Source organism: Lissotriton vulgaris, chromosome 7, assembly GCF_964263255.1.
Source record: "Lissotriton vulgaris chromosome 7, aLisVul1.2, whole genome shotgun sequence".
Lineage (NCBI taxonomy): Eukaryota > Metazoa > Chordata > Amphibia > Caudata > Salamandridae > Lissotriton > Lissotriton vulgaris.
Window position 1 is genome coordinate 1521291731 of NC_141695.1, and position 27947 is coordinate 1521319677.

General features: G+C 47.2%; 1 protein-coding gene across 2 annotated transcripts in view; it reads right to left on the bottom strand.

Annotated features, from left to right (window-relative positions):
* The window catches only part of LOC147705920 (deoxynucleoside triphosphate triphosphohydrolase SAMHD1-like), a 1309615-nt gene that overhangs the window by 1153535 nt on the left and 128133 nt on the right, over nucleotides 1–27947 (bottom strand). For both annotated transcript variants that reach the window (XM_086932390.1, XM_086932391.1), the window contains exon 3: nucleotides 7510–7582. In XM_086932390.1, coding sequence (XP_086788516.1) covers nucleotides 7510–7582 — 73 coding nt within the window. The remainder of the gene's footprint in view (nucleotides 1–7509; nucleotides 7583–27947) is intronic.

Sequence of the window (27947 nt, forward strand, 5' to 3'; positions counted from 1 at the left end):
ACTTGTTTTTGTCTTGGAAGAAGTCTTTGTAGTCACAAGGTAGGTGACAACTCCCTAAGACGATAGTGGGCATGGGCATCGGCTCCATCCTTAGATTGTTTTTGCCACGAAGGGTTACAATGGAGTAGTAAGAAGTAGAAAGAGATGTCCATGTGTAATGTATCTAAGTAAGATAGTACTGGAGGCGGGTGGGCATATACGAATCTGCAGCTCTGCATGCCAAGAACAGATGCATACTGGTAAGTAGCATTTTCCGTTCGAGTCATATGAGCTGCAGATTGTATCCTTTTGCATAGACTATTCAGCAGTTACCTCCGTAGCGGTGGCTACCTGCATCTGTTTCAGTGGTTTGAGAAAGTGTCCTTAATACAGCCTGGCCCACACTAACTTGTTGTTTTGTCTGCACATCTACACAATAGTGTTTTGTGAAGGTGTGTGGTGTAGCCCAAGTGGCTGCTTTGCAGATGTCATCTAGGGGAATGCTCCCTAAAAATGCCATAGAAGCCCCTAGCTTGCGTGTGGAATGCGCTCTAGGGGAAATGGTAAGTTTGCGTTTGGCTTTGATATAGCATATTTGGATGCATTTAACAATCCACCTTGTAATTTCTGCCTTGGAGATGGGATTGCCTTTATGAGGTGGGGAGAAAGCCACAAAGAGTTGTTTGGTTTTTCTAAAGAATTTTGTCCTTTCAATGTAGTATAGTATTGCTCTTTTCGCGTCTAACTTGTGATGAGCTCATTCCTCCACGGAGTCTGGTTGAGGGAAAAACACTGGGAGTTCAACAGACTGGTTGAGATGGAAGACAGATACGACTTGGAGTACAAATTTAGGGTTAGTTCTAAAAACCATGTTGTTGTGATGAATTTGCAAAAATGGTTCCTGTATGGTTAATGCCTGGAGTTTACTAACTCTCCTGAGCGATGTGATAGCATCTTAAAAAACTACGTTCCAAGTGAGGAACTGAAGTTTGCATTTGTGGAGAGTTAGAAAGGGTGACCCAGAAGTCTGGTAAGCACCACATTTACGTTCCACTGTAGAGGGTGGAACTCTAGGTGGGATTATTCTTTTAAGTCCTTCTATAAAAGCTTTGATAGCGGGTACTCTAAACAATGATAAATGTTGTCGGTTTTTGAGATAGGCTGCTATGGCAGCTAGATGTAGCCAAATAGATGTATATGCTAGGTTACATTGTTGTAGTTGCAAGAGGTAGCAGATAATGTTCTGAATAGAAGCATCTAGTGGATTGATTTGATTGTTTATGCAATAAGTGGTGAATCGTTTCCATTTTGCTGCATAGCATGCTCTGGTGGTAGGGCATCTAGCTTCTCTAACAATATTCATTCAGTCTGGCGGAAGATTTAGGTAGCCACACTCTAAGACCTCAGGTTCCAGATCGCAAGGTTGAGTTGATTGGGATCTGGATGTCTTATGTCTCCATGGTTCTGATTTAGAAGCTTGGGAGAGAGATGTAGTTTTTGATGAGGCACTACTGACAGTTCTAGTAGGGTTGTGAACCATGGTTGTTGGGCCCATGTTGGAGCAACTAGGATCATTGAGAGGGAATGCGGTTTGAGTTTCCGAACCACTAACGGAATGAGTGGGAGAGGCGGAAAAGCGTAAGCAAATTTGCCAGACCAGTTCATCCATATCGCATTGCCTTTGAACAATGGGTGTGGATACCTGGACGTGAAGGTTGGGCATTTTGCGTTTTGGTGTGTGGCGAACAGATCTATTTCTGGGTAGCCCCACATGCGAAAGAATGAAAGAAGAACTTGAGGATAAAGTTCCCGTTCGTGGATCTGCTGTGTTTGCCGATTGAGCAGATCTGCTACCTGATTGTGTACCCCTGGGAGGTGTTCTGCAAGGAGATGTATGTTTTGCAGGATGGCCCATCTCCATATGCTCTGAGCTAGTTGTGATAGCTGCAGAGAGTGTGTTCTCCCCTGTTTTTGTATGTAGTACATTTCTGTCATGCTGTCTGTACGTACCAGGACAGCTTTGCCTAGGAGGTGAGGTTGAAAAAGTTTTAACGCTAGGAAGATTGCTAGCAATTCCAGGTAGTTTATGTGGAATGGTCTTTGTTGGGGGGTCAATAAGCCCTGGAGGGTATGGGTTTGCAGATAAGCTACCCTGCTGGTGAGCGATGCATCTGTAAGCAATGCCTGTGGAATCGGGTCGACGAACGGCTGCCCTATCGAAAGGTTTTGTGTGTTCCACCACTGCAGAGAGCGATGGGTGCGGTCGTCCACCAACGCCAGATCTGTTAGCTAACTTTGAGTCTGTTTCCATTGACGTGCCAAACACTCTTGTATGGACGCACTGGGAGTCTTGCATGAGGGGCAAGGAGAATGCAGGACATCATCCGGGTTAACTGCATGAAAACTCGCGCTGGTAGTGAGTGTTGAGTTTGAAATATTTGGATTAGAGCCTGTATGGTGCTTATCCTGGCTGGATTGGGTTATGCTAGAGCTTTTGAAGTGTCTATTGTAGCCCCTAGGTATTGTTGCATGTTGGATGGTTGGTGATGGTATTTGAGAAGGTTTATTGTGAATCCCAAGTTGTGAAGCAGTTGAATTGTCTTGTGTGTGTTTTGCACACAGTTGCTGTGTGATTTGGCTTTTATGAGCCAGTCGTCCAAATAAGGTAAGACATGAATGTGCTGTCTACTTAAGTGTGCTGCAACTACTGCGAGGCATTTGGTGAAGACTCTAGGTGCTGTAGTCACCCCGAACGGGAGGACTTTGAATTGATATTGTTGACCATCTATCACAAACCCGAGATATTTCCTGTAAGTGGGGTGAAAGGGATTATGGAAGTAGGCGTCCTTTAGATCAAGAGTGTCGAGAAAGTCGCCCTGTTGAAAGTAGTGGAAGCACCTGTTACAGAGTGACCATGTGGAAGTGGTCTGACTGAATGTAGAGGTTTAGTGGTCTGAGGTCCAGTATGGGCCTGAGAGAGCCGTCCTTTTTGAAATTAGAAAGTAGAGGGAGTAAAGCCCTGTTCCTTGATGAGGCAAGGGGACTGGTTCTATTGCATTTTTTTGTAACAGAGAGAGAACCTCCTGTTTGAGAAGTGCTAGATGCTTTTAGGAGATCAGGTGCTATCAGGGAGGAAGGTTTGGGGGGTAGAAGTGAGTTCCAGGCAATAACCTTACTGGATAATTTGTCTTACCCACCTGTTGTGATGGAATTCCAGACAGGTAGGAACTGTGAAAGACGCCCCCGACCGGAGTGGGATGATCAGGGGGAAGTTGAGGGAATTCACTGTTTAGTAGTAGGGGAGGTACGGGTGTTGTTGCTGCGACCTCTTCCTTTATTATTGTTGCCTCTGTATCCTCAGCGAAAGTATCCTTTGGGGATGTTTGAGTGGGGCTTTTGTAGGATGTAGAGGGATGTTCTGTACCCGTAGTTTTTGAGCCGGCTCTGTAGAAAGAGCGACGAAAAGAGCCTCTAACGCACATTTTATTGAGGTGTTGGTAATTAGTTTCCCTCTTGGATAAGGTCATTAGCCTTTTGTATGTACTGGTCAGGAAGGTGTTCCATGAACTTTTAAAGCTCGTCTTAATGGGCTCTGTTTGATCTGGCCAATAAAGCTTGGGCATTGGCGATGCGTAAATGGTTTGCAGCCTGTGACGCAATAAGTTTCCCTGATGCATCAATTAGTTTGGATTCCTTATCAGGAGGTGGGGTGTCGCCTGTACCCTGTGAGTTTGCCCGCTTGTGTGCATCTATACTACTATCATCAAGAGAGAACTGTGTCCTTTGAGCCAGGTAAACTCGAAAAGTACACACCAATCGCAACACCCAATACAGCGTTGGAAAGGGGAGGTCCAGTAGATGGACATAGGCTATATAAAAAATATATATATACGTTATTTAAAAAATGTACAATAAAAAAAAGTAGTCCCTTCGAAGTAGCGCCAGCAGTGTGCGCTAACCACGTACGTGCTGACATCATCATCGGAGGACGGGAGCGCGAGGAGGAGCGGCGGACAGGACCGCGGGGAGGAGTAGCGGACAACAGCGCGGGGAGGAACGCAGAACTTAGCCACACTGGAGCGGCCTGAGGTACGTGAACCGCGGGGAGGAACAGTGAAGTAAGGAGGACTGGACTGCAGCGGCGGCAGACAACAGCGCGGGGAGGAGCGGAGAACTTAGCCACACTGGAGCGGCCTGAGGTACGTGAACCGCGGGGAGGAGCATTGAAGTATGGCGGACTGGAGCAGGATGACAGGTAAACTTTAGCGCTGCAGCGGGGCATGTATACTGGCTTTGTTCGTTTGCAGCGTCGGATGCGTGGCCACAGTGTTAGGTAGCAGGGCGTGTGCCGATGATTGGGGGCACTGAAGGTGGCAGTGAACTTGGGCTGAGGAGGTGGTTGGGAGCCTGGCTTTCGGCGACTGGGAGCAAGCCTGATTGCCCCCGGACAACGTGGGAATGGAAGTGAGCCTGGGGTTAAGCAGAGTTAACAATAAGTATCAGCGCCCAAAACTCTGCTTAAAAGTACGGGACCAGTGCAATTACATGTCAGCGGGTGGAATACGAGCAAGCCTGATTCCCCCGGACAACGTCGGGGCGGGCTGCTAGTTAGTTACCCCAAGGGAATCCAAAGGGATCTGACCTTTAATATAAATTGGGTCATTAGGAGCTGCTTTGTATTTTTTATCTACCCTGAGATTGAGAACCCTGGCTCTATCTGGGTCTTTAAAAACTTCTGGGGCGTGTATATCAAGCCTTATAACATTGGCATGGTGCTTGTTGTGTTTTGCGAGGGTGCAAAGGCTCCTAGCATAAAAACGTCCTCTAAGGGGTCAGAGTGTAATGGGACTCCGAGGTATTGGGCAGCTCTGGTGATTAGTTATGCGAACCCAGTGTGGTCCTCTGGTGGCGACGGCTTAGATGGATAGACATCTGGGTCATTATGTGGGCAGGGTCTGTATTGTAGTCCTCCCAAGCATCATCAGTATCTGATGTCTGAGGTGAAACTATAGGTTGTGGTGGAGTGTGGTGGAGAAATCAATAGGTGTGGATTAACTGGAGGAGAAGGCGGTAGGGAAGTGTTAGTGCCCATGTCCTGTTTTAGGTGGTATTGAAGGCTCCTCTGTAGTGTCCAGTTTCCTCTTTTTTGGAGGCTTGGCGACTAGTTTGCCAGTGTTTGGATCAATAAACAACGTTTTTTGTTTTGAGTCCGAAAAATCAGACTGAATGGGCAAATTGTGCCGAAGATTTGGGAACCGAGCCTTCCTTGAACCGAGTCTGGGAGTGTTTTTTACTGCTCTGAGGCTTTTTCGGCTCCGAAGACTTTTTGGAGTCGGAGGCCTGTTTCGGCTCCGACGACTTCTTGGAGTCTGAAGACTTTTTCGGCTCCGAAAATTTCTTCGGTTCCGAGTCTTTGCTGGTATGCTTCGACGCGGAGAGCTGTGACGTCGAGGCAGAATCTTTGCCTTGTGTCTTCGGTGCCGCGGAGGAGTTCCCGGTGACGGAATGGGGTTGACTCGAGCCCGAGCCGAAGGCTTATGTTTTGGTTTTATAGCTGGGCCCAAGGGCGGGTGTCTGAAGTATGTTGCCAGTGTCGATCCGAGCCAGACGGCGAAGGGTGTTACCGTGGCCTTCGGTTTATTTTTGGGGAGAGGGGTTTCAGTATGCATGGACCGCTGAGCTGGGGTTACGGTCTCCTCTTCACCGTCTGAGTCATCAGCTTCGGAGGCCTAAACGTCTGCTCTGTCATCCTATTGTTCCGGGTGGATTTCGGGATCTCCTCCATAGACATCCTGAATCGAGCTGGTTCCCCAAGACATTTTGTGATTGTCGAGCTGGACGATCACAGATGGTTTTCTTCGACCTGAACGTTGCACACGCCTTGCAGTTATTTTCTTCGTGCTCCGGGGAAAGGCAGAAATTGCACACCTCGTGCAAGTCTCTGTGTGGGAACTTAGCATCCTACTACCTGCACCATTTATAATACTGAAATATTGTTATAGATAGCCCATATTCTGAAGCAAATATATATACAAAGTATTCTACGGTATGTATAATCTGTCAAGCTGAAACAATTCTGTCTAATAACTCAAGGCTTCTTATAAAAGCTCGTATCTACTATGTATAATATTACTCCTGTTGAAAACTTTTTCTTCAGAAACAAAAACTGTGCGTGAAACACAGTGAACACAAGTCAACTGTCACTTGCACACAGAGTTACTCTTGAACACAAAGATTTATAACATGTTCAGTACCTCTAGGAGCAGATGCGTTTTGTAACCAAACCCATTAGCTGTAGTATTATGGTAATTACCGGCCACTATGTACACTATAAAACAAACTAGCACACACAATGAACGGGCTCATCAGTGATGCCTTCAATGATGTACTTTGAGAGGTCATGACTGACGTCATAGAACATGTCATGAGTGATGTCAGATTTGAGGTCATGAGCGCTTTGAGAACCTTAAGGGTGAGTAGCCGCACTAAATAAACCCCCGATTTACTGAATGTATGGTGGTAATACAAGCTATAGTTAGTGCTGCCAACTAGAACTGGTGGAATTCTTTGGGGGGTTTTACCAGTTCAAAACGTTAATGTTATCACCAACATATTCACCTATCTATAACATTACTTTAACCTTTGATTTTTTTCAGTATATGTGTGTGTGTGTGTGCGTGCGTGTACACACACACACACACACACACATATATACACTTGAATGAGGCAAGAATGGTTTATTATCAAAAAATATATATCAAAACAATACCCTTTCAGGCATAGAGTGACACATAAATTATGCAAAAAAAGAAGCATAAAACTCTGGGTAGTTCTCAAGTTTAGGTGGGAAAAAGCTCCTGTTTAGGATTAGCACAGTACCATCCAGGCGGAGATAGAAAGGGACAAAGTCTTTTGCCATTTGGTGCCATGTTGCAATGTTCCACAGTCTGAACTTCATCCTTTCTGGATTTACTGGAGGTGGTCAAGGTAGCAACATAAGGAGCCTCACAAGCCACATATCTGATAAACCAGGTGATGCTGGTACACAAGGGACTGAAGGAAGAGATACTGGTACGAGATGAGGAGGTGTACTTACTGTATTTATTGTGCTTGAAATTCAATTACGCTGCATTACAACAACACTGCAATACTACACTCAGGCAATATTTTCCTTTACTAACCACAAAGAACTACAAGATGTAGGTCATCCTCCAAAAATCAAAATCACCTTTAAGTTAGATTATCTTTAACAGTTTAAAAAGTTTAACGTGTAGGTTGAGGACATCAATGTGAACAGCTTTTTCCAAAATAACCAATCCTATAACTCAAACTCCCATTCATAGAAAAGCATGGTTAGTGAAACCATGATTTCAAGCCAACCAGCTCTAAAATCAAAATCATTACCCTAGCATCATCAACCTGTTTGTGTACATTCTTGGACCAGACAACACCTCACTAGATAAGACACTGTGGAAGACATACTGCCAGTTTAGTTCATTTATTTAAAACACCATTTGAGGATCAGCTTACCTTCATTACGTGCAAACAATTGTGGCTCAATTTCTGCAAGCAGTCAAGTAAGCGGAGTCTGACACCCAAAGGCCTATTGAACAAGCAAAAGGGGCACAATAAAGGTATAGTTATTTCTTGTAGTGAATAATGTGCAGCCTACACTAATTGAAGAGAATATAGAATATATATTTGAAAATGCTCCACAGCAATGTTCTTACATTGATATGTGTGAAAAAAACAGAATAAAAATATGTATTGTTTTTAATTTACAGTCACGGTTCAACATTCCTCACAGACACTTTGTACATAGTTCAAATGAACTGCAGACAAATCAAACACAAGTAATCATCCTCCATCAACTGCTTAAGTCTGTTCATGATCAGCAATATAACAGTTTAACGACAGAAGGGGAAGGTACCTCATAATGAATGCAGGAAACTAAGGGTTTATAAAAATAATGAATAATCAAAATACTGTAAAGAGGGAGGGCGTGGCCAATAGCCTAAGGGAATGGCCGCTAACTAGTGAGGCTATGGAACCCTCGTCCATAATCCTGCCAAAATCCGCCCTAAATCTGTTTAAAAAACCCGAAGAAATTGACAGCATAAGCCCTTGGTGCCAGGGGCTGTATCATCAGCGATTTATTTCAGCCAAAGCACTGAAAAACGAAGTCAAAATCTGAACAGTGCTGCTGCGAAGAGGCAAAGAACATGGCAGCATCGGCAGGCCCGAATGCCGAGTTGGGCCATGAAGATGAACCACTTTGACTCCTGCACTGTGCTTGGGCTGCGTCCCTACCGACTGCGGCCGGAGGATGCAATAGGCGCAACCCAGAGGCACGTAGCAACACCAGGCACTGGGAACCAGTGGCGGCTGGTGACATCTGAAATTGGTGAGGCGTAACAGTGTGGGCCAACAGAATGTACAGCGAGCGAGCGAGCGTAGCGAGCGAGCACAACTTCTATAAGGGGGGGCTTGGGGGGGTTCTCCCCCCAAGAAATATTTGAAAAAAGAGTGAGAAAATGGTGCATTTTCAAGCAAATATGAGAAAGCAAGAAGGTTAATAAAGCAGTTGTGAAAGTGTAGCTATGACATCAATAAAGAGCCTCTGGGTGGCATTACTTTAACAGCAGAAACTGTGGCAAGCCGGGGTGCTCTGGACGTGCATTCCAAAGGCCCCATGTTCTTGTTGGTACCTGTACATTGAGGAAGGCAAGGCTGTGGCACAGAGGCAAATGCTAATCTACAATATCTGAAGGATAGTAGGGCTGGAGAAAAGTCAATCACATGTCAGGTCTGGGTCTCTGAATAGTCAGCATGGCTGTGACAGTGGAAGTCACTTGTCAGGTTGATTGACCCTGAAAGGCTGGCCAGGGGGTGACAGTGTGTGTCAGTCACATGCCTGACTGGTGCCTCCAACAGACCAGCTGGACTGGATTGGTGTCAGTCGCTTAGTAGCTTGTCAGGCTGGTGCCTCTGAAAGGTCAGCAGGGCTGGCTCACTGTTCGTCACTTGTCAGGTTGATCATCTGAAAGGTTAGAAGGGTGCGACAGTGTCAGTCACATGTTTGTCTTGTGCCTTAATGAGCAGCTGGACTGAGGAGGTGTCAGTCACGTCAGGCAGGTGCCTTTCAATGGTCAGCAGTGTTGGGGCAGTGTCAGTTCCATGTCAGGCCCTGAATTGTGAAGAACTGTGCTAGGAGATATATGCTCAGCCCTGGCAGAGGAGGGGATCGCACCAGGGTTTGTGTGCAGACGGCAAGGTTCATTGACAGGTCCATGCGAGGGACACACTGCATAGGCGTTTCAGTCTCAGTACACAGCGAGTGTCTCAGGCCCACCAAAAGGCAAGAGGCTGTCTGCAGAGTCTTCCTGAGACATATAGAAGTGTCTGCCAAGGCTCCCAGCTAGGTACAAGCAACTGAGTCACATTGGCTGGACATAATAGGCTAGCAGCAGAATCTTAATTGGACTCACAGTAGTGCAAGCTGGGACTGTCAGCAGAGTACGGGACACTCAGCCACATCCACCGTAGACAAGAGACTGCTAGACTGCTAGCAGCTGCAGCATCTGACTGAGACTCTCAGCAGGAAACAAGATAGAAGAGACTGTCATCACCATCTGCAGCAGGCTGCTAGCAGGAACCTGCCAGCGCCATCTGCATGACACTCTCGGAAATATCTGGAAGGAGAGAGTGCAGCATTGGCATGAGACTTGCAGCAGCAGGCGGGGAACTGAGCCTGTTTCTCTCTCTCTCTCTCTAAGATTAGTACGCAAAGCAGATCTTCACTGGATGTTAGTTTATTCCATATTCAGGTGATTTAAAACAACACTTTGCAGTGCACTGCAATCTGTGTTAAAATCGTACTTCTGGGCACAGATATTTCCCAGAGATCCTATTGCTTCCATAGCTGCCAAGTTTTCAATTTGCTTATGTGTGACATTTCTGGGATGTTTACGTGTAACATGTCAACTTTTTGGTGCAACACTTTGAGTGACACCTTACCTTGAATAGATCAAAGCAGTAATGTTAAGGCATGAGAAAGACTTCACAAATGATCCTGCTTTACACGATATAATTTGCCAGAGACAATCTTAAAACAGCTATAGTGCACAAGCATGTAGGAAAGTTTAGTAACCTGCTTCCCATTTCTAAGTGGATCATCCTGGAAACAATAGTGACATAATAAATAATTTAGGCTTGAGTACATATTATGTTATGCCTATTTAACTTTAGAATGGGAACTGTTAGGAGAAGCGCAGTGTGATGTAATATTTTTCAAGTCAAGCATTGAAAATGCCATTGCACTAATGCACTTTTAAAGCACACTAAGAAATATGCCTTTTGAGAATGAATACAAATACGGTTGTGGCTCGGTCATTAGCAGTCTCAAATATTACAACATATGAAAAAATCTTAATATGTCTTCCACCTAAAGCACACAAAGAAATACATACTATTCAGTACAAGAAAACACCACCATAAAATGAACCTCATTCAAAATAAACTTGTTCATGCAATTTAAAAGCTTCATTTTCTTCAGCATACCTGCTGACCGTTGGAGCCTACAAAGCTCATAATTTACACTGTCCTGGTGCACGGAATTCAAGGGTATGGTAGCATGTGTGCCCATTGAAGTGCCAACTTCAAGGGAGGGATTATTTGTCTTCCCACCCAATTTACAAGGCTGAAAGAAGTAAATACCAAATACCAGTCTACAGACAACACCACCCTGCCCTCTGGTATGTTCATCTGCTCTCTTCAATAAAGCTGCAGCTGATGGATAGCGATGGATTTACTGGCTCGAGCATTAACGAATGACCAATCCTATTGGCACCAGACTTGGGATTAGGCTGGATTCCAGTTGACTCTGCTCCACACTACCAAGCCAAGCTGCTAAGCAAGGAGATGGAAGTAAGTCAGAGAAACTGGTACTGTACATGTCAACATCGGTCCAGTGGACACCTCCATCCACCGTCCGCCCCTCATTTTCACATACCGGAACAGGCTTTTTTCTGATAAACAGATGGGTTGCTAGAGAGTGACACAATAGGGTCAGCACAATAAACCTAGTTATTTTGGCATCTGTTTTCACTAGACTTGAGAGGAGAGGTCCTAGACCTAGAACTAGATGCTTATTATAATTATACATTCTGACCACACAATGCCCATCACCCCTTGATAGACAAAAGCAGAGGAGCTTGTAAGTTCGGCAACGTAACGAAGGAAATGATTCCTTTATGCGCATGTTTTGTATGTAATTGCATTTATATAGCGCTTACTACCCATGATGAAGCGTTGAAGCCCTTTTTCGGCGAGTAGCATGCTATTCCGGAATCCATAAAGGATTAGTGTTGAATTAGTATAGTGCAATATGAAAGTAATTTGAGTGGTGGATAGGTTAGTCAGTTATTTGGAATGAGAAGGATAGCAAAGGGATAGAAGAGGGAAAAAGGTTTGCATTTATATAGTGCTTGTTACCCCTGATGGGGTGTTGCAGTGCTTTTTTGTTTGTAGCAAGTCACTACCCAGTACCACAGAAGAAGACTTAACAAGTCATTGCAGACATCTGTCAATTTTCATGCCGTCCCAAGGCAGCACACACCAAGCCAGATATTGGTGGATAAGATCAGCAAAGAGTGAAATCAAATGTTAAAGGAAGAAATGTATCTCATGGATAGAGCTCATATAATTAATATGATCCAACTTCCTCCTCTTTGGGGTTCATATGGTCTACAGCATCAGCCATGCACAAACAGAAGCAGCATCATCTACCAACCTCCATTGTTCACTGTGACAAAGAGTAATTCTTGTGTCATCAAAGCTTAGCAGATATACTATTAGAATATTATCCAAGGGTTTGCTTCAATTAAAAAAGTTCTTATTAACCACCTTTAAAAAATGGTTTCTGGCAAAGAGACTATGTTCAGGGTGTGAACACAAAATGGTCAAACACACAGCACCTCAGAATGAGTATTTTTCGTATCAACACACCTACTCTATGAATGTCTTGTGCTAAACTTTTGTCTAACTAGCAGTGATTAATTTGTAAAAGAATAAGTGGCAGGCACAATGTTTAGCTCAGAACCTAGCGACTGGTGCTACTGAATGGCGGGCCCCACTTACAACCACTGGCTTAAATTAAGTACTATTAATAAGTAAGTGAATGAGGTCTGTCAATATTTACCATAAAGTGTGCAAACTAGTATGTGATCTCAAGCTACAAAGCATGCCTAAAAGTGAGTAGCAAGGCCCTTCTGTACAGCCCTGCTGGCATTAGGCTTGCATTTACCTCACATTAGGAAGATGAAACCTTTAGTTTTGATTCTTTGAAATGTACATTGTAGTTAAGTTGGGAGAAACAGTGAACCCCAAGTCAAGATGATGTTTAGCAAAGAGAAGAAGCCAGTGAACAGTGAATAATTTAAAATGATAGCAACCAAAGGTCTATTAATAGAAAAAGGACTTGCAGATTTATTTGTATTACTAAAATCTAGAGCTCAGACATTCAGCTCAGTGATCTATGAAGAGCACAGTGGAAAACTGAAAAGACAGCATGATGGCATCATCTGTAGTGGTTTAGCTGCAGTCTTCAACAGTTTGTAAATTAATGAACTGTTGAAGACTGCAGCGACACCACTACAGGTTAATGAATTGGTGGGATTCACTTAAGAAAAAGGCAATTCTTCCCCCAACTTAAATGTATACTCATACATTTTGCTTTAGTTGAATGACACTAAATACATTTTTCACAGTGATGCAGTTACCAAGTGTGTTGAATACAGAAAGGTGTATTAAGTCCTTTTTTTACGTGCTAGATGTGTCTTATCTTTACAGAAAAAAACATCATCTAAAGTGAAATCGCAGGAAATGAAGGTCACCACCAATAAACAAGGAAATGTTTCTATCTTCTAACTACACCCCTCAATCTAGACCCCCCCAGGATAAGGAAATAATCCTCACAAACCATCTACAAGACTAATCAAGTTCCTTAAAACCTGCCCCATCATCACAAGCTGCTGATTTATGACGGGCTTCTGTCTTTGCTCATCTAGGAGCAAGGTACTCACTGCAAATGTTTAATAAACCATCAGATGCTTCGGCCTTTTAATGAAAGATGCACAATTATTTACTGAATACTGTCAGTTTTACTTTTACGTTACATTTCCATATTCCCCATGATGAGTAGCCCATGACCTTTTATTACCCAAATGAACACAATGTGACGTTTTCCAATTAACAAACTTCAAGAAATAACTTTCAGTCAAAGAACTGATGATTCACACACTGCCTGCCGAGCAACAAAACCTGGCGTGATATAATTGTTGGTCCCCTTTGGATATTATAAATATGGGCCTGGTAAGGACACATTTCAAGGCCCGCTTATAAGGTCCCAAATGCGAGACCTATTGGCTATGCCAATGCTTGTTCAGTTCATTACCCTCCTGTTTAACTCCACTGCCCCAGTACAGACATGAATGTGGTCGAATTGAGGGATGAAGCGGCATGTACACAGCTGTCTCATGGGGCTCAGAATATTTCATAGTCCATTTGGGCTTCATATACTTGTCGGTAAAATGGTTTGAAACCCATGGCACAATATATCCCTGTTAACAATGATTGATTGGTCAATGCCTCCCACAGGTCTGTGCGTTAAGCGGCAGCATCACTCATTAAAGTGCTTTTACATATTCTGCGTGAATCCCTGATCTAAACAGAGTTTTTTGCACTTAACGGGATTCCCCTGCTCTGGGAAGAAACAAAGATGGTGGAAGGCTGTCCATCAAATTAGAAGAAGCGTACAGTCTCACTTTTTATAGAAACAAATGATGGTAAGCATTTTAAATATATGATGTCAGTGGAAGATCTCAGCCTCCCTTTATTTGGGTGTTGTCATGAAATCTGAAGAGATTCACTTGTGGGGCAGAAGATGCCCATATACGTTTTCTTGGTCTGAACACCATTTTAGTGGAGACATTGTAAAAATGCATAACAACCTCAGTTGTCTTTTCTTTTTAAATAGGATTGCTCCACCTAAAGAGGGGATATGGGCAAATTTACATTCAACATTCTAGTGAGAGACAAGGTAGAGTAAATGTATTTTATTTATTTAAAAAGAAAGCATGGGCTGCAGTGTGATAAAAATTGTGCTACTTAAATAAGTGCACGCCGACTTCGGTATGGAGCTGTCACTCATCATGTTGGGGCTCTAATATAAACTCTGGTGGCTCAGGGGCGGAGTGTGGTGAGACTTGCAGTGTTTTACTGTGTTTACGCTGTGAAATTCCGAGTGGGGACGTCAAACTAGACCCCATAAACCTTGCTTGCCGGGAGAGAGGCAGCGCTGTGTGTGCTGTGGAGGTGGGGAGGGAGTAAGGGAGGGTGGGGGTTGGCCCAATATGGAAAGGAAAAAAATCAAAACACACCATGAAGCTGACAGCACGTCTGCTAAAAAAACAAGCATTGTTAGCACTGTGCTGTCCAAAGTATGAAGCACGGTTTTGGAGTTTACCAAGCTTCATGTTTTAGACACTGCAGTGCTATCAGTGCTTGTTTATTTTAGTGCGGTTTTGCTAAAATAAACCAGCATTGTTAGCACCCCGTTGTCCAAAACATTAAGCGGGTGTCAGGGAACAAAACGTGAAGCACGGTGTTGGATTGTACCGCACTTCATGTTTTAGACAGCACAGCGCTATCAATGCTTGCTTATTTTAGTGCGGTTTGCTAAAATAAACATGCATTGTTAGCATCCTTCTGTCCAAAACATGAAGCGCAGAAGCGGGGAACAAAGTAGTGAGATGGAGTAGTGCTGCAGGGGCGATGTGCACTCTGAGGGAGGTGTGGCACTTCGACAAACTGCTACAAAATAAATAAGCATTGTTAACATGAAGCAAGGTGTTCAAAAGGCGGATGCGTGCTGATTTTTTTTTTTTTAATGAAAAACTTCCCCGTTTATTTTTATGCGGCTGAGAGGTCCATTCACGCTTAGAATCGTATTAAAAATGGCGTGGGCAGTCCTAAAGTAAACAGGATATAAAAAAAAAGATCAGTATTACAGATCGGAAAATAACGGTATGATCTGTGGGACCCAGACAACAAGCAGGACTTTTTCCTTAGGAATGTCAATGTGCAGGTGCTTCTTGGCAGCACAAATACACCGAGCCAATAGTAAGGTCTGTCCATCGGTATTCTGCAGATCCTCACTGTAGCATGGGCTGAAAATTAAATAAAAGACATGCTCTGTGGTGAGAGAGGGGGAGGGAGTTGCAACGCGGCCGGGCCGAAAGTTAAATAAAAGACGCGCTCTGTGGTGAGGGAGGGGGAGGGAGTTGAAGCTGGGCAGAGCTGACGTACGGGTCAGTGGGGGAGAAACATTATTCACAACGAAGATTAATAAAACAAGGGAGAGAGGCGGACTGCAGAAAGCAAAAGAAAACCATGCCGCAAAAGTGAAAGTGATCGGACGGAGGCAGAGGGGAAAGCACGGGGAAATAAAACCAAGCATTTGCTGCGCGACACAGGAAGCTTGTAATAAGAGAAACTGATGAGGAGGGAGTGGGAGGAGGGAGTGGGAGAAGCGAGGGGGTAGGGGAGGGGATTCACGTGTGCACTGTATGGCTTAATGAGCCATTACAGAAAGCCATATGACAGCTGTGCACGTCCGGCGCGCGCTTGTGCGCGTAACAGCAAACTGGTGGCAGGCAAAAGCCTGTGGGTAGCACTTTTAAAACCCAGTTACTAAATGTCTTGCCAGAGCAGCGCATGCGCTGGCTCAGGCGAGACCTAAAAAGCAGCTTTGCCAGCCTAGCTGTCGACAGCCGCTGGGTGTCTGCTGCGAAGCTCCAGAGCGCACTGTGGCAAGGAAGCGACATAGTGACCACAACAGAGCCCAGAACTGAGCCCACAACGACGTGCTGCACCACAGCAACAAATACCTCAAGGGAGTACAAGGATCCGATTTACCCGGGTGGGCCCTAGAGGTGTAGTCTGTGTGGTCTCGGCGAATTGAACATGGGCCCCAGCTGACAGCGGTCGGTGAGTAAGGGCAGCGCAGAGTCGGAATGAGTGGGGGCATTGCGGCGCCAAGGTAGTCGAGATGGTGCCGGAGGGTGCAACCTGTGTGGGAAGCTAAATTGAGGGCAGCTCACCGCCAGAGCCAGAATGAGAAGACTGGCCTAAAGCTGAGCGGGTAAGTCAAACTGCTGCTCACGCCGAGACCAGCATTCAGAGACGCCATATCGACCCGCAGTGGTGCCTGGATCACGCCACCAGCTGACAGCGGAGGATAGTGGTTGATGTGAAGCAGAGTGGAGCTGGGCCGGAGAACCACTCAAATAATAGCACCAATAGGCAGCAACCACAGAGGTGTTCGCTCAACTTCATTCATACAAGGCCACAGCACATTGGACCGTAGTAGCACACTGTGCCCCATAATTTATTGCCCTGCACACAATATTAAGTGCAGACACATGCTGGAGTGCTAACAAGCAACCAACTAAAGCAGGAGAGAAAGCTGGATACATGGAGCTGAGGATAGAACATGGCAGCCTCATAGAAGTGCACGGAGCAAAGACTCGATCCAGAGTCACAACGATCCCAGCTGGTAAACAAACCCTAGAGAGGACTGTTTGGTGGAGGTGTAGACGTCAGCCCACAACCTGACTACCGGCCACACAGAGTAACACACTGCCAAGAACAGAGTGACCCAAGCTGAAAGGGAGCAATTGCACAGCACTTGACCTCAAAGAGACAGGTCAACAGACAAACAACATGAACGCAGCACCAGAATCGCTCGTGTCTTCCCCGGATCGACCTCACCCCCTCACAAGAAAACAAACGTAGGTAGGTATCCACTAATACAGGCAAAAAGGAGGAAGGCTAACCGGAGGTCTAAGGAAAGTAAACAAGTAAGAAACACTGCGGTCCGCAAACTACCACCGGACAACCCCGCAAGTAAGATCCCCAACTGAATAGTGGAACGAGGAGACTTGTTTCTTCTTGGCTACTTTTATTTTAAAATGTACAGCTGCCAGGAAAAGTATTGTACTTTAATGTTGTTTACTGACCTGTCTGTACTTGTGCTATACAGCTGCCAGGGTTTATTCATGATGAAGTCAATGTTAATATCCCTGTCTGTATACATATGTATTATTTTTCTTTGAATTTTATATCAATGTATGTATTAAGGTATTTATGCAGTGCCCCACAGTATTGAATGATTATTTAACAATTTTAATATACTGTTCCCAGTAAAGGCCTAGTAAGTAATTTCTACTGACTCCCAGTTAGTCCACGTAAGAACGTCGTGTATTTTATAAGAACATGTTGATCTTTAGAGGCATGTTTACTTTTCACTTGCTGCACTTTAGCTTTTTCCATTTCTCAGGAAAGATTATTTGGTGATTTTAATATTTCAATTGTGTTTTTGCTTGTATGATTTGTATGTACAAATCGAATAAAAGCTTTTGAACTGAACTGAATAGTGGTACTGCAGAGTGCTTAATACATTTTGGAAAACCCCACTGGCCACAAAGGGCACACTGCCATAAGGCAGGTGGCAGAGACTACCGCGCAGCACCTATGATCAAAATCCACGGAGCACGAACCACACAAAACAGAATGGCTGGTGGCAAGGCAGTATTGGAAATAAATTTGGATAAATATGCTTGGAATAAAGGAGGAGACGAACAAGAAACAGCGAACGCACAAGAACAGGACTGTGCTCGCACCGACAAGCTGAACTCACCCTTCAAGACATCATGGCCGGCATCAACAATGTCGTCTCCTCCCTAGAATCGAGACTTGACACAGCAAACATAGAAATCTCCCTTGTCCGAGCCAATCTCCAAAAACAGTGGATGAAACCACTAAAACACTACCAACACAAACAGCCTCAATCAACAAGTACAGATGCTTCAAACCAAGCAAGGCAGGAAGGAGCTCAGCTTGACGAATATGAAGGCGCGCTGAAATAGTATACGCATTCTTTGCGTGCCAGAACCTGCAGAAGGGCCAACCGCAGACCTATTTATCAAGGACCTAATCACTAACCACCAGCAACCAAAATGTCTGTCAAACAATTTCTCAATCAAAAGCATTGAGTCCCAGGTGGAAGGCAAAGACCGGAAGCCCCTCCGAAGCCAAAAGTCGCAAGGGTTTTTACCTTTCGAGACAAAGATGCTATTTTGCAAACAGCTCGCATTGCCCCACCCATGAGATTTGAAAACAGTATTTATTTATTTATAACGTTTTATATAGCGTGAACAAGATCCCAAGGTATGATCACCTTCTTCCCAGACTTCACGGTCAAAGTGCAAAAACAACGCAAAAGCTTCCTGGAAGTAAAAAAAAGCACTTTGAGACAAAGACATCAAACATGCAATGCTGTTCCCGGCTCGCAGCCGTCTGGTTGAGCTGAGGACTCTGGGGATACTTTCCTTGCCTCAACGGATTTGAAAGGAGCCTGACATCGGGATAACTGCTGACATTTGGGACTACCGCTGTGTGCTGCAAGGGGCCGGGACTGCGAGACCCGGGGTTTGCCGCGCTTTAACACAGCGCACCTGGTGTCTCTTCCCACCCGCGCTCCCTCACAGCTATTTACAGCTCGCGGCCCCCGCTCTGCGGGAGCCGCTCGCAGTCGTCTTGCTGGGCTGAGGACTCTGGGGATACTTTCCTTGCCTCAACGGATTTGAAAGGAGCCTGACATCGGGATAACTGCTGACATTTGGGACTACCGCCGTGTGCTGCAAGGGACTGCGAGACCCAGGGTTCGCCGCGCTTTAACAACACAGCGCACCTGGTGTCTCTTCACACCCCCTGCTGCACCTATATAACCACGCCCACCACTGCAATCGGGCCCGGGCAAAGGGCGGGCCGTTTGAGACCGTTCGAGAACTGTAGAGACCGGGACCGGGCCACCCCCCTTGCTTTTAGACTCTATTCCAAATTTCCCTTTTTTTCTCTTCAAACCTTTGAACTATAGGCACGAGAGAGACAAGGGCACGCTAGCCGCCGGGACGGGAAAATGTACTCCGGACACTTATTTCGCTAAAGTGGGGTCTCTTCTTATAGATGAAATCACGATTCTCAAAAGGCGTTTATCCCACGAAATAGAATGGGTAAAGAGATCCTCCATGGGTCTTATAGCGCATGCAAAGACCCCAGAAAAGAGATTGGATTGTATAGTGTCGGATAATGGGGCCAGTGGTACGCTAGACCTGCCTGACTTAACCAACTCTACCTTTCATAATATTGACATTGATACTAGCGCCCCCGAAGAGTTAAGCCTACTGCCCCTACCCCAGCCCCCTCCACCACCACCCACTGTTACTGTTACTTTGGCTAACACGGGTGATACTATCGACAGAGCTAGCCGTCCAACTCAAGGGGAAAGGGAAGGAGCCATCCCAAAAAGGAAAAGAGGGACACAAAACCCTGGGGGGCGTAAAGCTAAGGTTGCAAAGCACAACCTTATGGCGGAGGGTAATGAACAAGGATCAGGCAACAAGGGACCCACACCTCCGAATAAAAACACAGCATTACCTTCTGCGAATCCACCTTCACAGACATCAGATCAGATACCTTCTAGTCCCAGTGTAACCACAGGTGACAAAGTTATTTCTCTCGCTAACATTGGCGCTCTTCTGAGGACATTGCTAAACCCTCTTGAAGCACGTCTATCTAAGATCGAAGCCAAATTAGTGACTATAGAAAAAGCAACGGTGCATTAAGCAGACACTCTTAGAAAAGATAATAACGCTGCTAGAGGTGGGGTGGGGCCTACGAATAAGAAGGCTACACCAGCGCCACTAACAAAGGAAGCTGGTCTAGCCCCCAAGTCATTACAAATCCAACAGCCCACACCTCACACTGTAACCCCTCAGTTGACTGATTGTGTTGCAACTTCCAGTCTCCCTGAGAAGACAGCTGTAGCCACAGGGTGCACAGGGCACTACCAAAAAACATAGGCCAGTCAATTTGCCGCCGGAGGCGAGCCCATATACAGTTATTCTACCTGGTGTTCCGGAGCTAAAATCATTCTCCAAAGAACCTGTTGCTGCTTTGAAAAACAAGGTGGTCAACTGGCTCTCCATCAACAGGCCCCTTCCCCAAGGAATATCGAGTGAGGTCCTTATGGTGAGGAGAGTCCCATGGCTAGGCAACACAAGGAAATCAATCAACGGAGATTGTGTCCTAATTAATTTTAGGGATCCCATGACCGTTTCACATGTATGCAGATGGACATATCCTGATCAGGGGACATCCATCCAGCCCTTACCTCTATCCTTTTTTTATCCACCACTGACCCACGCGCGAGAACGAATATGCTACTTACCAGTATGCATCTGTTCTTGGCATGTAGGGCTGCTGACATTCATATCTGTGCATAGATCGCCGCCTAGTGTTGGGTCCGGATGATTGCACATTGTTGTCCTGGAAGAGTCTTCGAAGTATCACGAGATAGGTGGCTCCTCCCCTGGACTACAGTGCGCATGGGCATCAACTCCATCCTCAGATTGTTTTTAGCCATTGTGGCCAAGATGGAGTGAAACTAAGTGAATGATGACCATGCTAGAAGTATATGTGAATCCTGCAGCTGCTACAGGCGCCGGGGAGGAGGGCGGGCGATATGAATGTCAGCACCCCTATATGCCAAGAACAGATGCATACTGGTAAGTAGCATATTCGGTTCGAGGCATGTGGGCTGCTGAATTCATATCTGTGCATAGAATACATAGCAGTCCCTCCATTAACGGCGGCCGCCCGTGCCAGCTGCAGCAGTTTGGAAAAGTGTTTTTAGAACAGCCTGCCCTACAGCTGCCTGCTGTTTGGAGTGCACATCAACACAATAATGCTTTGTAAATGTGTGTGTGGTAGACCATGTGGCTGCTCTACATATGTCTTCCAAAGGAATATTTCCAAGGAAAGCCATGGAGGCCCCCAACTTTCTAGTGGAGTGGGCACTTGGTGGAATGGTGAGAGTACGCTTGGCTTTCAGATAGCAGATCTGAATACATTTAACGATCCACCTAGCTATACCAGCCTTGGAAATGGGGTTACCTTTGTATTGTGGCGCAAAGGCAACAAAGAGTTGTTTAGTTTTCCTAAAATCCTTGGTCCTATCAATGTAATACATCAGGGCCCTTTTGACGTCAAGGGTGTGGAGCATTCTCTCCGCCAATGACTCAGGATTTTGGAAGAAAACAGGCAATTCAATAGTTTGGTTAATATGGAATTGTGTCACTACCTTAGGAAGGTATTTAGGGTTAGTGCGAAGCACCACCCTGTTAGAATGAATGTGAATAAATGGCTCTTGGATAGTTAGCGCCTGGAGCTCACTAACTCGTCGCAGCGATGTAATTGCTATAAGGAAAGCCACTTTCCATGTCAAGAATTGAATCTCGCAGGGATGCAGTGGTTCAAAGGGAGGACCCATCAGCCGGATGAGGACCACATTGAGGTTCCACTCCGGAGCTGGTGGAGTCCGCGGAGGAATGACTCGTTTGAGTGCTTTTAGAAAGGCTTTAATGGCAGGCACCCTGAAAAGTGAAAGGTGCGGCCTGTTCTGGAGATAAGCGGCCATTGTGGATAGATGTATGCGAATGGAAGCATAGGCCAGATTACATTTGTATAGATGGAAAAGATAACAAATGATGTTCTGAATACATGCATCTAGCGGGTTAATGTTGTGGTCTACACAATAAATGACAAACCGCTTCCACTTTGCCGCATAGCATGCTCTTGTGGTGGGCTTCCTCGCCTCCCGGATGATGTCCATACAGTCAGGAGGCAATTTCAGGTAGCCAAACTCTAAGACCTCAGGAGCCAGATCGCCAGGTTGAGCTGTTGCGGATCTGGATGCTGAATGTCGCCATGGCTCTGCGTCAGAAGGCTGGGCGTGAGGTGTAGCCTTTGATGCGGTACCACGGACAGTTCTAGAAACGTGGTGTACCATGGTTGGCGAGCCCACGTTGGAGCAACCAGGATGAGAGTCATCGAGTACTGCTTAAGCTTGCGTGCCACCAGCGGTATCAGAGGTGCTGGGGGAAAAGCGTACGCAAATTTGCCTGACCAGTTCATCCATATCGCATTGCCCTGCGATTGTGGGTGTGGGAACCTGGCGGCGAAGCTTTGGCATTTTGCGTTCTCCCTTGTGGCGAACAGGTCTATCTCTGGATGACCCCACCTTTGGAAGTACGGTTGGAGTACCGATGGATGTATCTCCCACTCGTGCATTTGGTGGCTGTACCTGCTGAGCAGGTCCGCCATCTGATTGTCCTTGCCTGGGAGGTGTTCTGCCATGAGGAAGATGTTCCTTTGAATGGCCCACTTCCACATGCTCTGAGCCAGATGAGACAGCTGTGGAGAGTGTGTCCCTCCCTGCTTTTGAATGTAGTACATGGCCGTCATGTTGTTCGTCCGGATCAACACGACCTTGTTGCACAGATGTACTTTGAAGGCTTTTAGTGCCATGAAGATTGCCATCAGTTCCAGAACATTGATGTGCATCTTCCTTTGCTGTGGCATCCATAGTCCCTGCACAGTGTAATGGAGTACATGAGCTCCCCATCCTTGGAGAGAAGCGTCCGTCATCAGGATGATCTGCGGCACAGGCTCTTGGATGGGTCGTCCCTTGCAAAGGTTTCGTGGATTCCACCAATGCAGAGAGTTGTATGCCCGACAGCTCACCAACACTAGGTCTTTCAACTGCCCGTGAGCCTGAGTCCACTGACGTGCTAAGCACTCCTGCAGCGGACGCATATGTAGTCTCGCGTGCAGGACTATGGAGATGCAGGAGGCCATCATGCCTATCAACTGCATGAACACTCTTGCTGGGAGCGAGTGTTGAGGTCTGAACTTCTGCATCAGCGATTGAATGCTGCTGACTCTCACTGAATTTGGCTGTGCTGTGGCTGCCAGAGTGTTTATGGTCGCACCCAGATACTGCCGTATGTGGGCGGGTTGGAGGTGGGATTTTGGGTAATTCAGTGAGAATCCCAGATCGTGAAGGAGGTGAATGGTGTGGGACATGTGGGCGGCACACTGCTGGGCTGACTTCGCCTGGATGAGCCAGTCGTCCAGATAAGGGTAGACATGGATGTTCTGTCTCCTTAGGTGCGCCGCCACTGTCGCTAGGCACTTTGTGAACACCCTGGGTGCCGTGGTGACTCCGAAAGGCAAAACCTTGAACTGGTAGTGCTGGTTTTGGATGGTGAACCAGATGCACCTGTGTGAAGGGTGCAGTGGAATGTGAAAGTACGCATCCTTTAGGTCTAAAGTTGCGAGAAAATCCCCCTGACTGAGCAACGGGAGCATTTGCTGCAGGGTCAGCATATGGAAGTGCTCCGACAGGATGTAGTGGTTGAGTGGCCTGAGGTCCAGGATGGGCCTGAGGGACCCGTCCCTTTTTGGTATTAAGAAGTACAGGGAGTAGACCCCTGTGCCTCTTTCCTGCACGGGGACGAGCTCTATTGCTCCTTTTTGCAGCATGACTTTGACCTCCTGCTGCAATAAGTGCAAATGCTCGGCAGACATAGGACGTTGTCTTGGGGGTATGTTGGGTGGAGTGGATGTTAACTCCAGACAATAACCGTATTGTATAAGTTTCTGACCCACCTGTCTGTGGTGATGGTTTTCCAGACTGGCAGGAACTGCTGGAGTCTCCCCCGACCGGTGTTGTGTGGTCGGGGGGCAGTGACAAGTATCTGGAGTTGTTGTTTCCATGACCTCTGCCCTTGGCGCTGTTACCACGATTTCCACCTCGACTCTTGTTGGTGTAAGTGGACTGAGTGTGCCCTGTCATACCTCGCCAGAAGCGCTTGTGTACTTGAAATGCGGCAGATGTTGGCTGCCTGTGCTGCTACCCTCTTCCCCGATGCCTCAAAGACCTTAGATTCTTTGTCTGTGGGAGGAGCATTACCCGTAGTCTGCGAATTAGCCCTCTTCCTGGCATTCGAGACGACAAAGGAGTCCAGAGGCAACTGTCCTTTGATGTAGGTAGGATCAGTAGGCGCTGACTTGTATTTCTTTTCAACCCTAGGGTTTATCACCCTCGCCCTGGTAGGTTCTTTAAAGATCTCGCTAGCATGTTTCAAAAAACCTTTCAGCATAGGCAGAGTCTTGACAGTTTTTTCTGAGACTGAGAAGGTATCAAAAAGGAAGTCAACATCAACAGGGTCAGCATGGAGCTGGACGTTGTGATTGTTAGCCGCCCGTTCAATGAGGGCATTGAAAGCTGCAGAGTCTTCTGTAGGAGACGTTTTAGCTGAAAAAAGTTGAGGGTCTTGTCCTGATTGAGGATCACCTGGGTCAGCACCAGCGGCCCAGGGTTCGTTGGTATCCTCAGGGTCTGTATAGACCGGATAGCTGTACTCATCCTCCTCATCGCACTCCCCAGCGTCCACATCAGAGTAAGTGGGCGAAACATTATGAGCCTGTGGAGAAAGTGGCTCCACCAAGACGGGAGTGAAAGCAGAGTCCTTCTTTTTCTTGAGAGGAATCTCCATTGGACGTTCCGGGGCAATTTTCCGCTTGAGGAGGGAAAGCCTGCCCGTTTCGGCATCAATGAAGTGTTCTTGATGCTCTTCCACTGAAGGTCGTCGAGGCTGTGGGCCAGGGACCACCGTTGACGACTTCGGCGCCGAGGAAACCTTCTCGGGGACGCTGGCGACCGCCTTAGGAGCGAAAGCCTTCGTCGCCGTCTTCGGCGGCAACGTAAAATGAATGGGCGTGGATGCCTTATGAGGCTTCTCAACGGGCTTCGGAGGCGCAGGATCCTTCGGTCCGGCCGATAAGGTCTTTTCCCTGATGCGCTGTAGGGAGTCCGTCACCTTCTTGGTGAAAGCGGCGGAGGGGCGCGCCGGTTCGACAGAATCCTTCGAGGCCTCACCAGGAGTAGACTCTCGGGGTGCGCCGCTTTTGGCCCTGTCCAGTTGACGCGGAGTCACGAGAACCTTCGGGTCAGTTAGTCTTTTCTTCAGGTCACCAAGAGCTTTCTTTGGGTCGCCGAGTCCTTTGCCGATGTCGACCGTCTTCGGCGCAGACGTGCTCGGCTCGACCACCTTGACTTTAGTCTTCGGCGCGGCAGACTTTGTCTCGACGCCCTTGACTTGAGCCTTCGGCTCGACAGCACCCTTCTGCTTCTTCGGCGCCGAGGGCTCCGAGGCCTTGGATCCGACCAAAGCGATGCGCACTTTCGGTTTCGAGGACGGCACCTGCGCAGTGTCTTGTGTCGAGACCGTAGGTTTCACTTTTGGTTTCGATTTGCCAGGGTGCGGCTCAGCAGCAATGTCCGTGGCCGAGCCCGAAGGCAGGGCCGTAGAACCCATTGTAAGATCTTGGGTAAGGCCTAATGGCGATCCCTCGACCTGAGCCTTATGAATTGGCACGGCCCCAGAGTCAGTTTGAGGAAGCTCCTCGTCCGAGCTATCCTCCATGGCCCGAGGGCCCCGTCGTCGTCTCCTACCTCGTCGACGACTTCTTCGGCCTCGAACATCTCAGCATCCGCGTCGTAGTCGACGTCCGACGCGGGGTTCGACTCACTAATGTCCTGGATAGTTTCTTCCCCGACATCCCCTGGATCGAAGATGTCCACAGGCGCCGGTGCAGTATGCTGGGCCTCCTGGCGCGCAGCTCGTCTAAGCTTAAGCGTCTTCTTGGACCTGAAGCGTGAACAAGCCATACACTTGGCTTCATCATGGTCCGGCGACAGACACTTGTTGCACACCGGGTAGACGTCGATGTGGGGATACTTCGAGTTGCAGACGGGACATTTTTTAAATGGATTACGGTCCATGACGAACTGTCGATAGGGTCCGAAGCGTCGACTGGGCCTTCAGCGCCGAAAGCACGCGGGAGTAGGGAATCCGGCTCGGAACCGAGCTGGAAGAACTAAGACCGAACGCAAGACTATACCGACGTATTAGACTAAAGACCTTTTGGTCTTAAGAAAGTTTTTTATCGATTCCGTCAAGAGGGAATTCAAAGACATCCGAACCCAATGGCGGAAAAAAACAATCTGAGGATGGAGTCGATGCCCATGCGCACTGTAGTCCAGGGGAGGAGCCACCTATCTCGTGATACTTCGAAGACTCTTCCAGGACAACAATGTGCAATCATCCGGACCCAACACTAGGCGGCGATCTATGCACAGATATGAATTCAGCAGCCCACATGCCTCGAACAAAGAGGGATGGGAAACAGTCCACAGGAGGGAGGGAAGCTGGGGTGACAGAGAGAGAGGAGTCCCCCCTCGTCTTAGACTTCAGCAGCCTGTTTACTTTCCAACCTTCAACAGGTACAGCACCCTGGACATGGTGGACTGACAGTGTGGGACCAACAGGGGGGAGGGCGTTGGTCGATACAGGGGCTCTAAGGGAAGAAAAGTTACTCCCCCCACGAAATGCACTGTCAACTTATGGGGGACGGTCCACTGCGAGGAGCAATATATCATCAGGGAGGCTCACATAGCTACTGCCAGGTCCCCACCCAGTTCGAGCGAACCCACAGTCGAACAAGGGGAAATATCTCACAGCATCACACCATTGATGATTCCACTTAACAAGGGCACTCCTCCCCCTCCGATCCCGAATTTTAGACCTCCCCTCCTACAGGTACTATCTTGGAACGTGGCAGGCCTGGTGAATAAACCGAACTGCCCGGACTGGAGTTCATTCATCGAGGGCAAAGATATATGCCTGATCCAAGAAACCTGGGCGAGAGAGGATGTCTCTCGTACAGGTTTTGCAGCATGTTCCATTCCCGCAAAGTGGGGGGGGGGGGGGTAGCGGGCGTCCTTTGGGAGGTCTTGCAACATGGGTGGCCGCTGACCTGGGATGCATGGCCACCGTACTTCCCCTAGATACAGATCGGCCGAATTCGAGTAGACTCGGGGTGGTAAATGTTTACTCAAGGCCAGTAAGCATTACACAAGAGTCATGCACCATTGAGGAACTCTCGGTCGCTCTTAGCGATATTCCCCAGGGCACTCCCTTCCTGGTAGGACGGGATCTGAATTTCCACTTTGAGCCGCTGTAAGGTTAACTGGATGGACTTTCCCAAGAGGAGGATGCAGTATGGACTGTACCCCCAACGGCAGCGCCTGCGCCCAGAGCCTGGACTCCTCTGGCCGTCCAAATTACTGCCCTAACCCTGAAACATGGCGTGCGTGCCTGTAATGGACGCACAAATTCTGACATCCCTCCCTCCTAAATGCACATACAACAGAGTGGGTAGGGAGTCTAGACTGGATTACATTCTGGTCCTACTTTCCTCGTGGTCACACATCAGCGACTTCCGGGTGACACCTAGGGAGGATAGCGACCACAACGCACTGGAACTGGAATATGCCCTTCCTGGCCTAGATGATAGAGGGGCGGTGGCAGGTGCCCCCGCTCAAGGGCTAGCGCTGACGAACAATAGACAGAGCGTAAGGTGGGAGAAGCTAGCCTCAAATCCAGAGAATGTCTCAGGGCTTTATGCCCGGGTCATCCCCATACTCGAATAGGTCCATGCAATAACGAAGCAACCCAGTACTCCGGGCACAATTAAACAGCTGTGGTTAATGCACGAGGACCCAATCAAGTCCGTGGCTGAAGAGTGGTGGCGGTCGTTATATCCGCCCCACTTGGTATAATGTCGCATGCCGTAAGGCTAAATCAGACGATCAAGGAAGGCAAAGACAGATCTGAGATAAAGGCCAGGAGAAGGGTCTACAAGCGCCTGATTGCCCATGCTAAGAGCGAATGGGAACAGCAGAAATAGGAAAACCTCACTATTTCACTTGCTTGTAGGGATTCCCGCAAATTCTGGCGTATTGTCAATACGGGGTCTGAGGAGTTAGCCTCGGCAATTGAACCTAACATCTCAGCCAAGGCTTGGCAGGATCACTTACAGTCCCTTTATAGGGTTGTCGAAGGGGCTTCAAATAATTCCTCACCGACCACTAGCGTTTT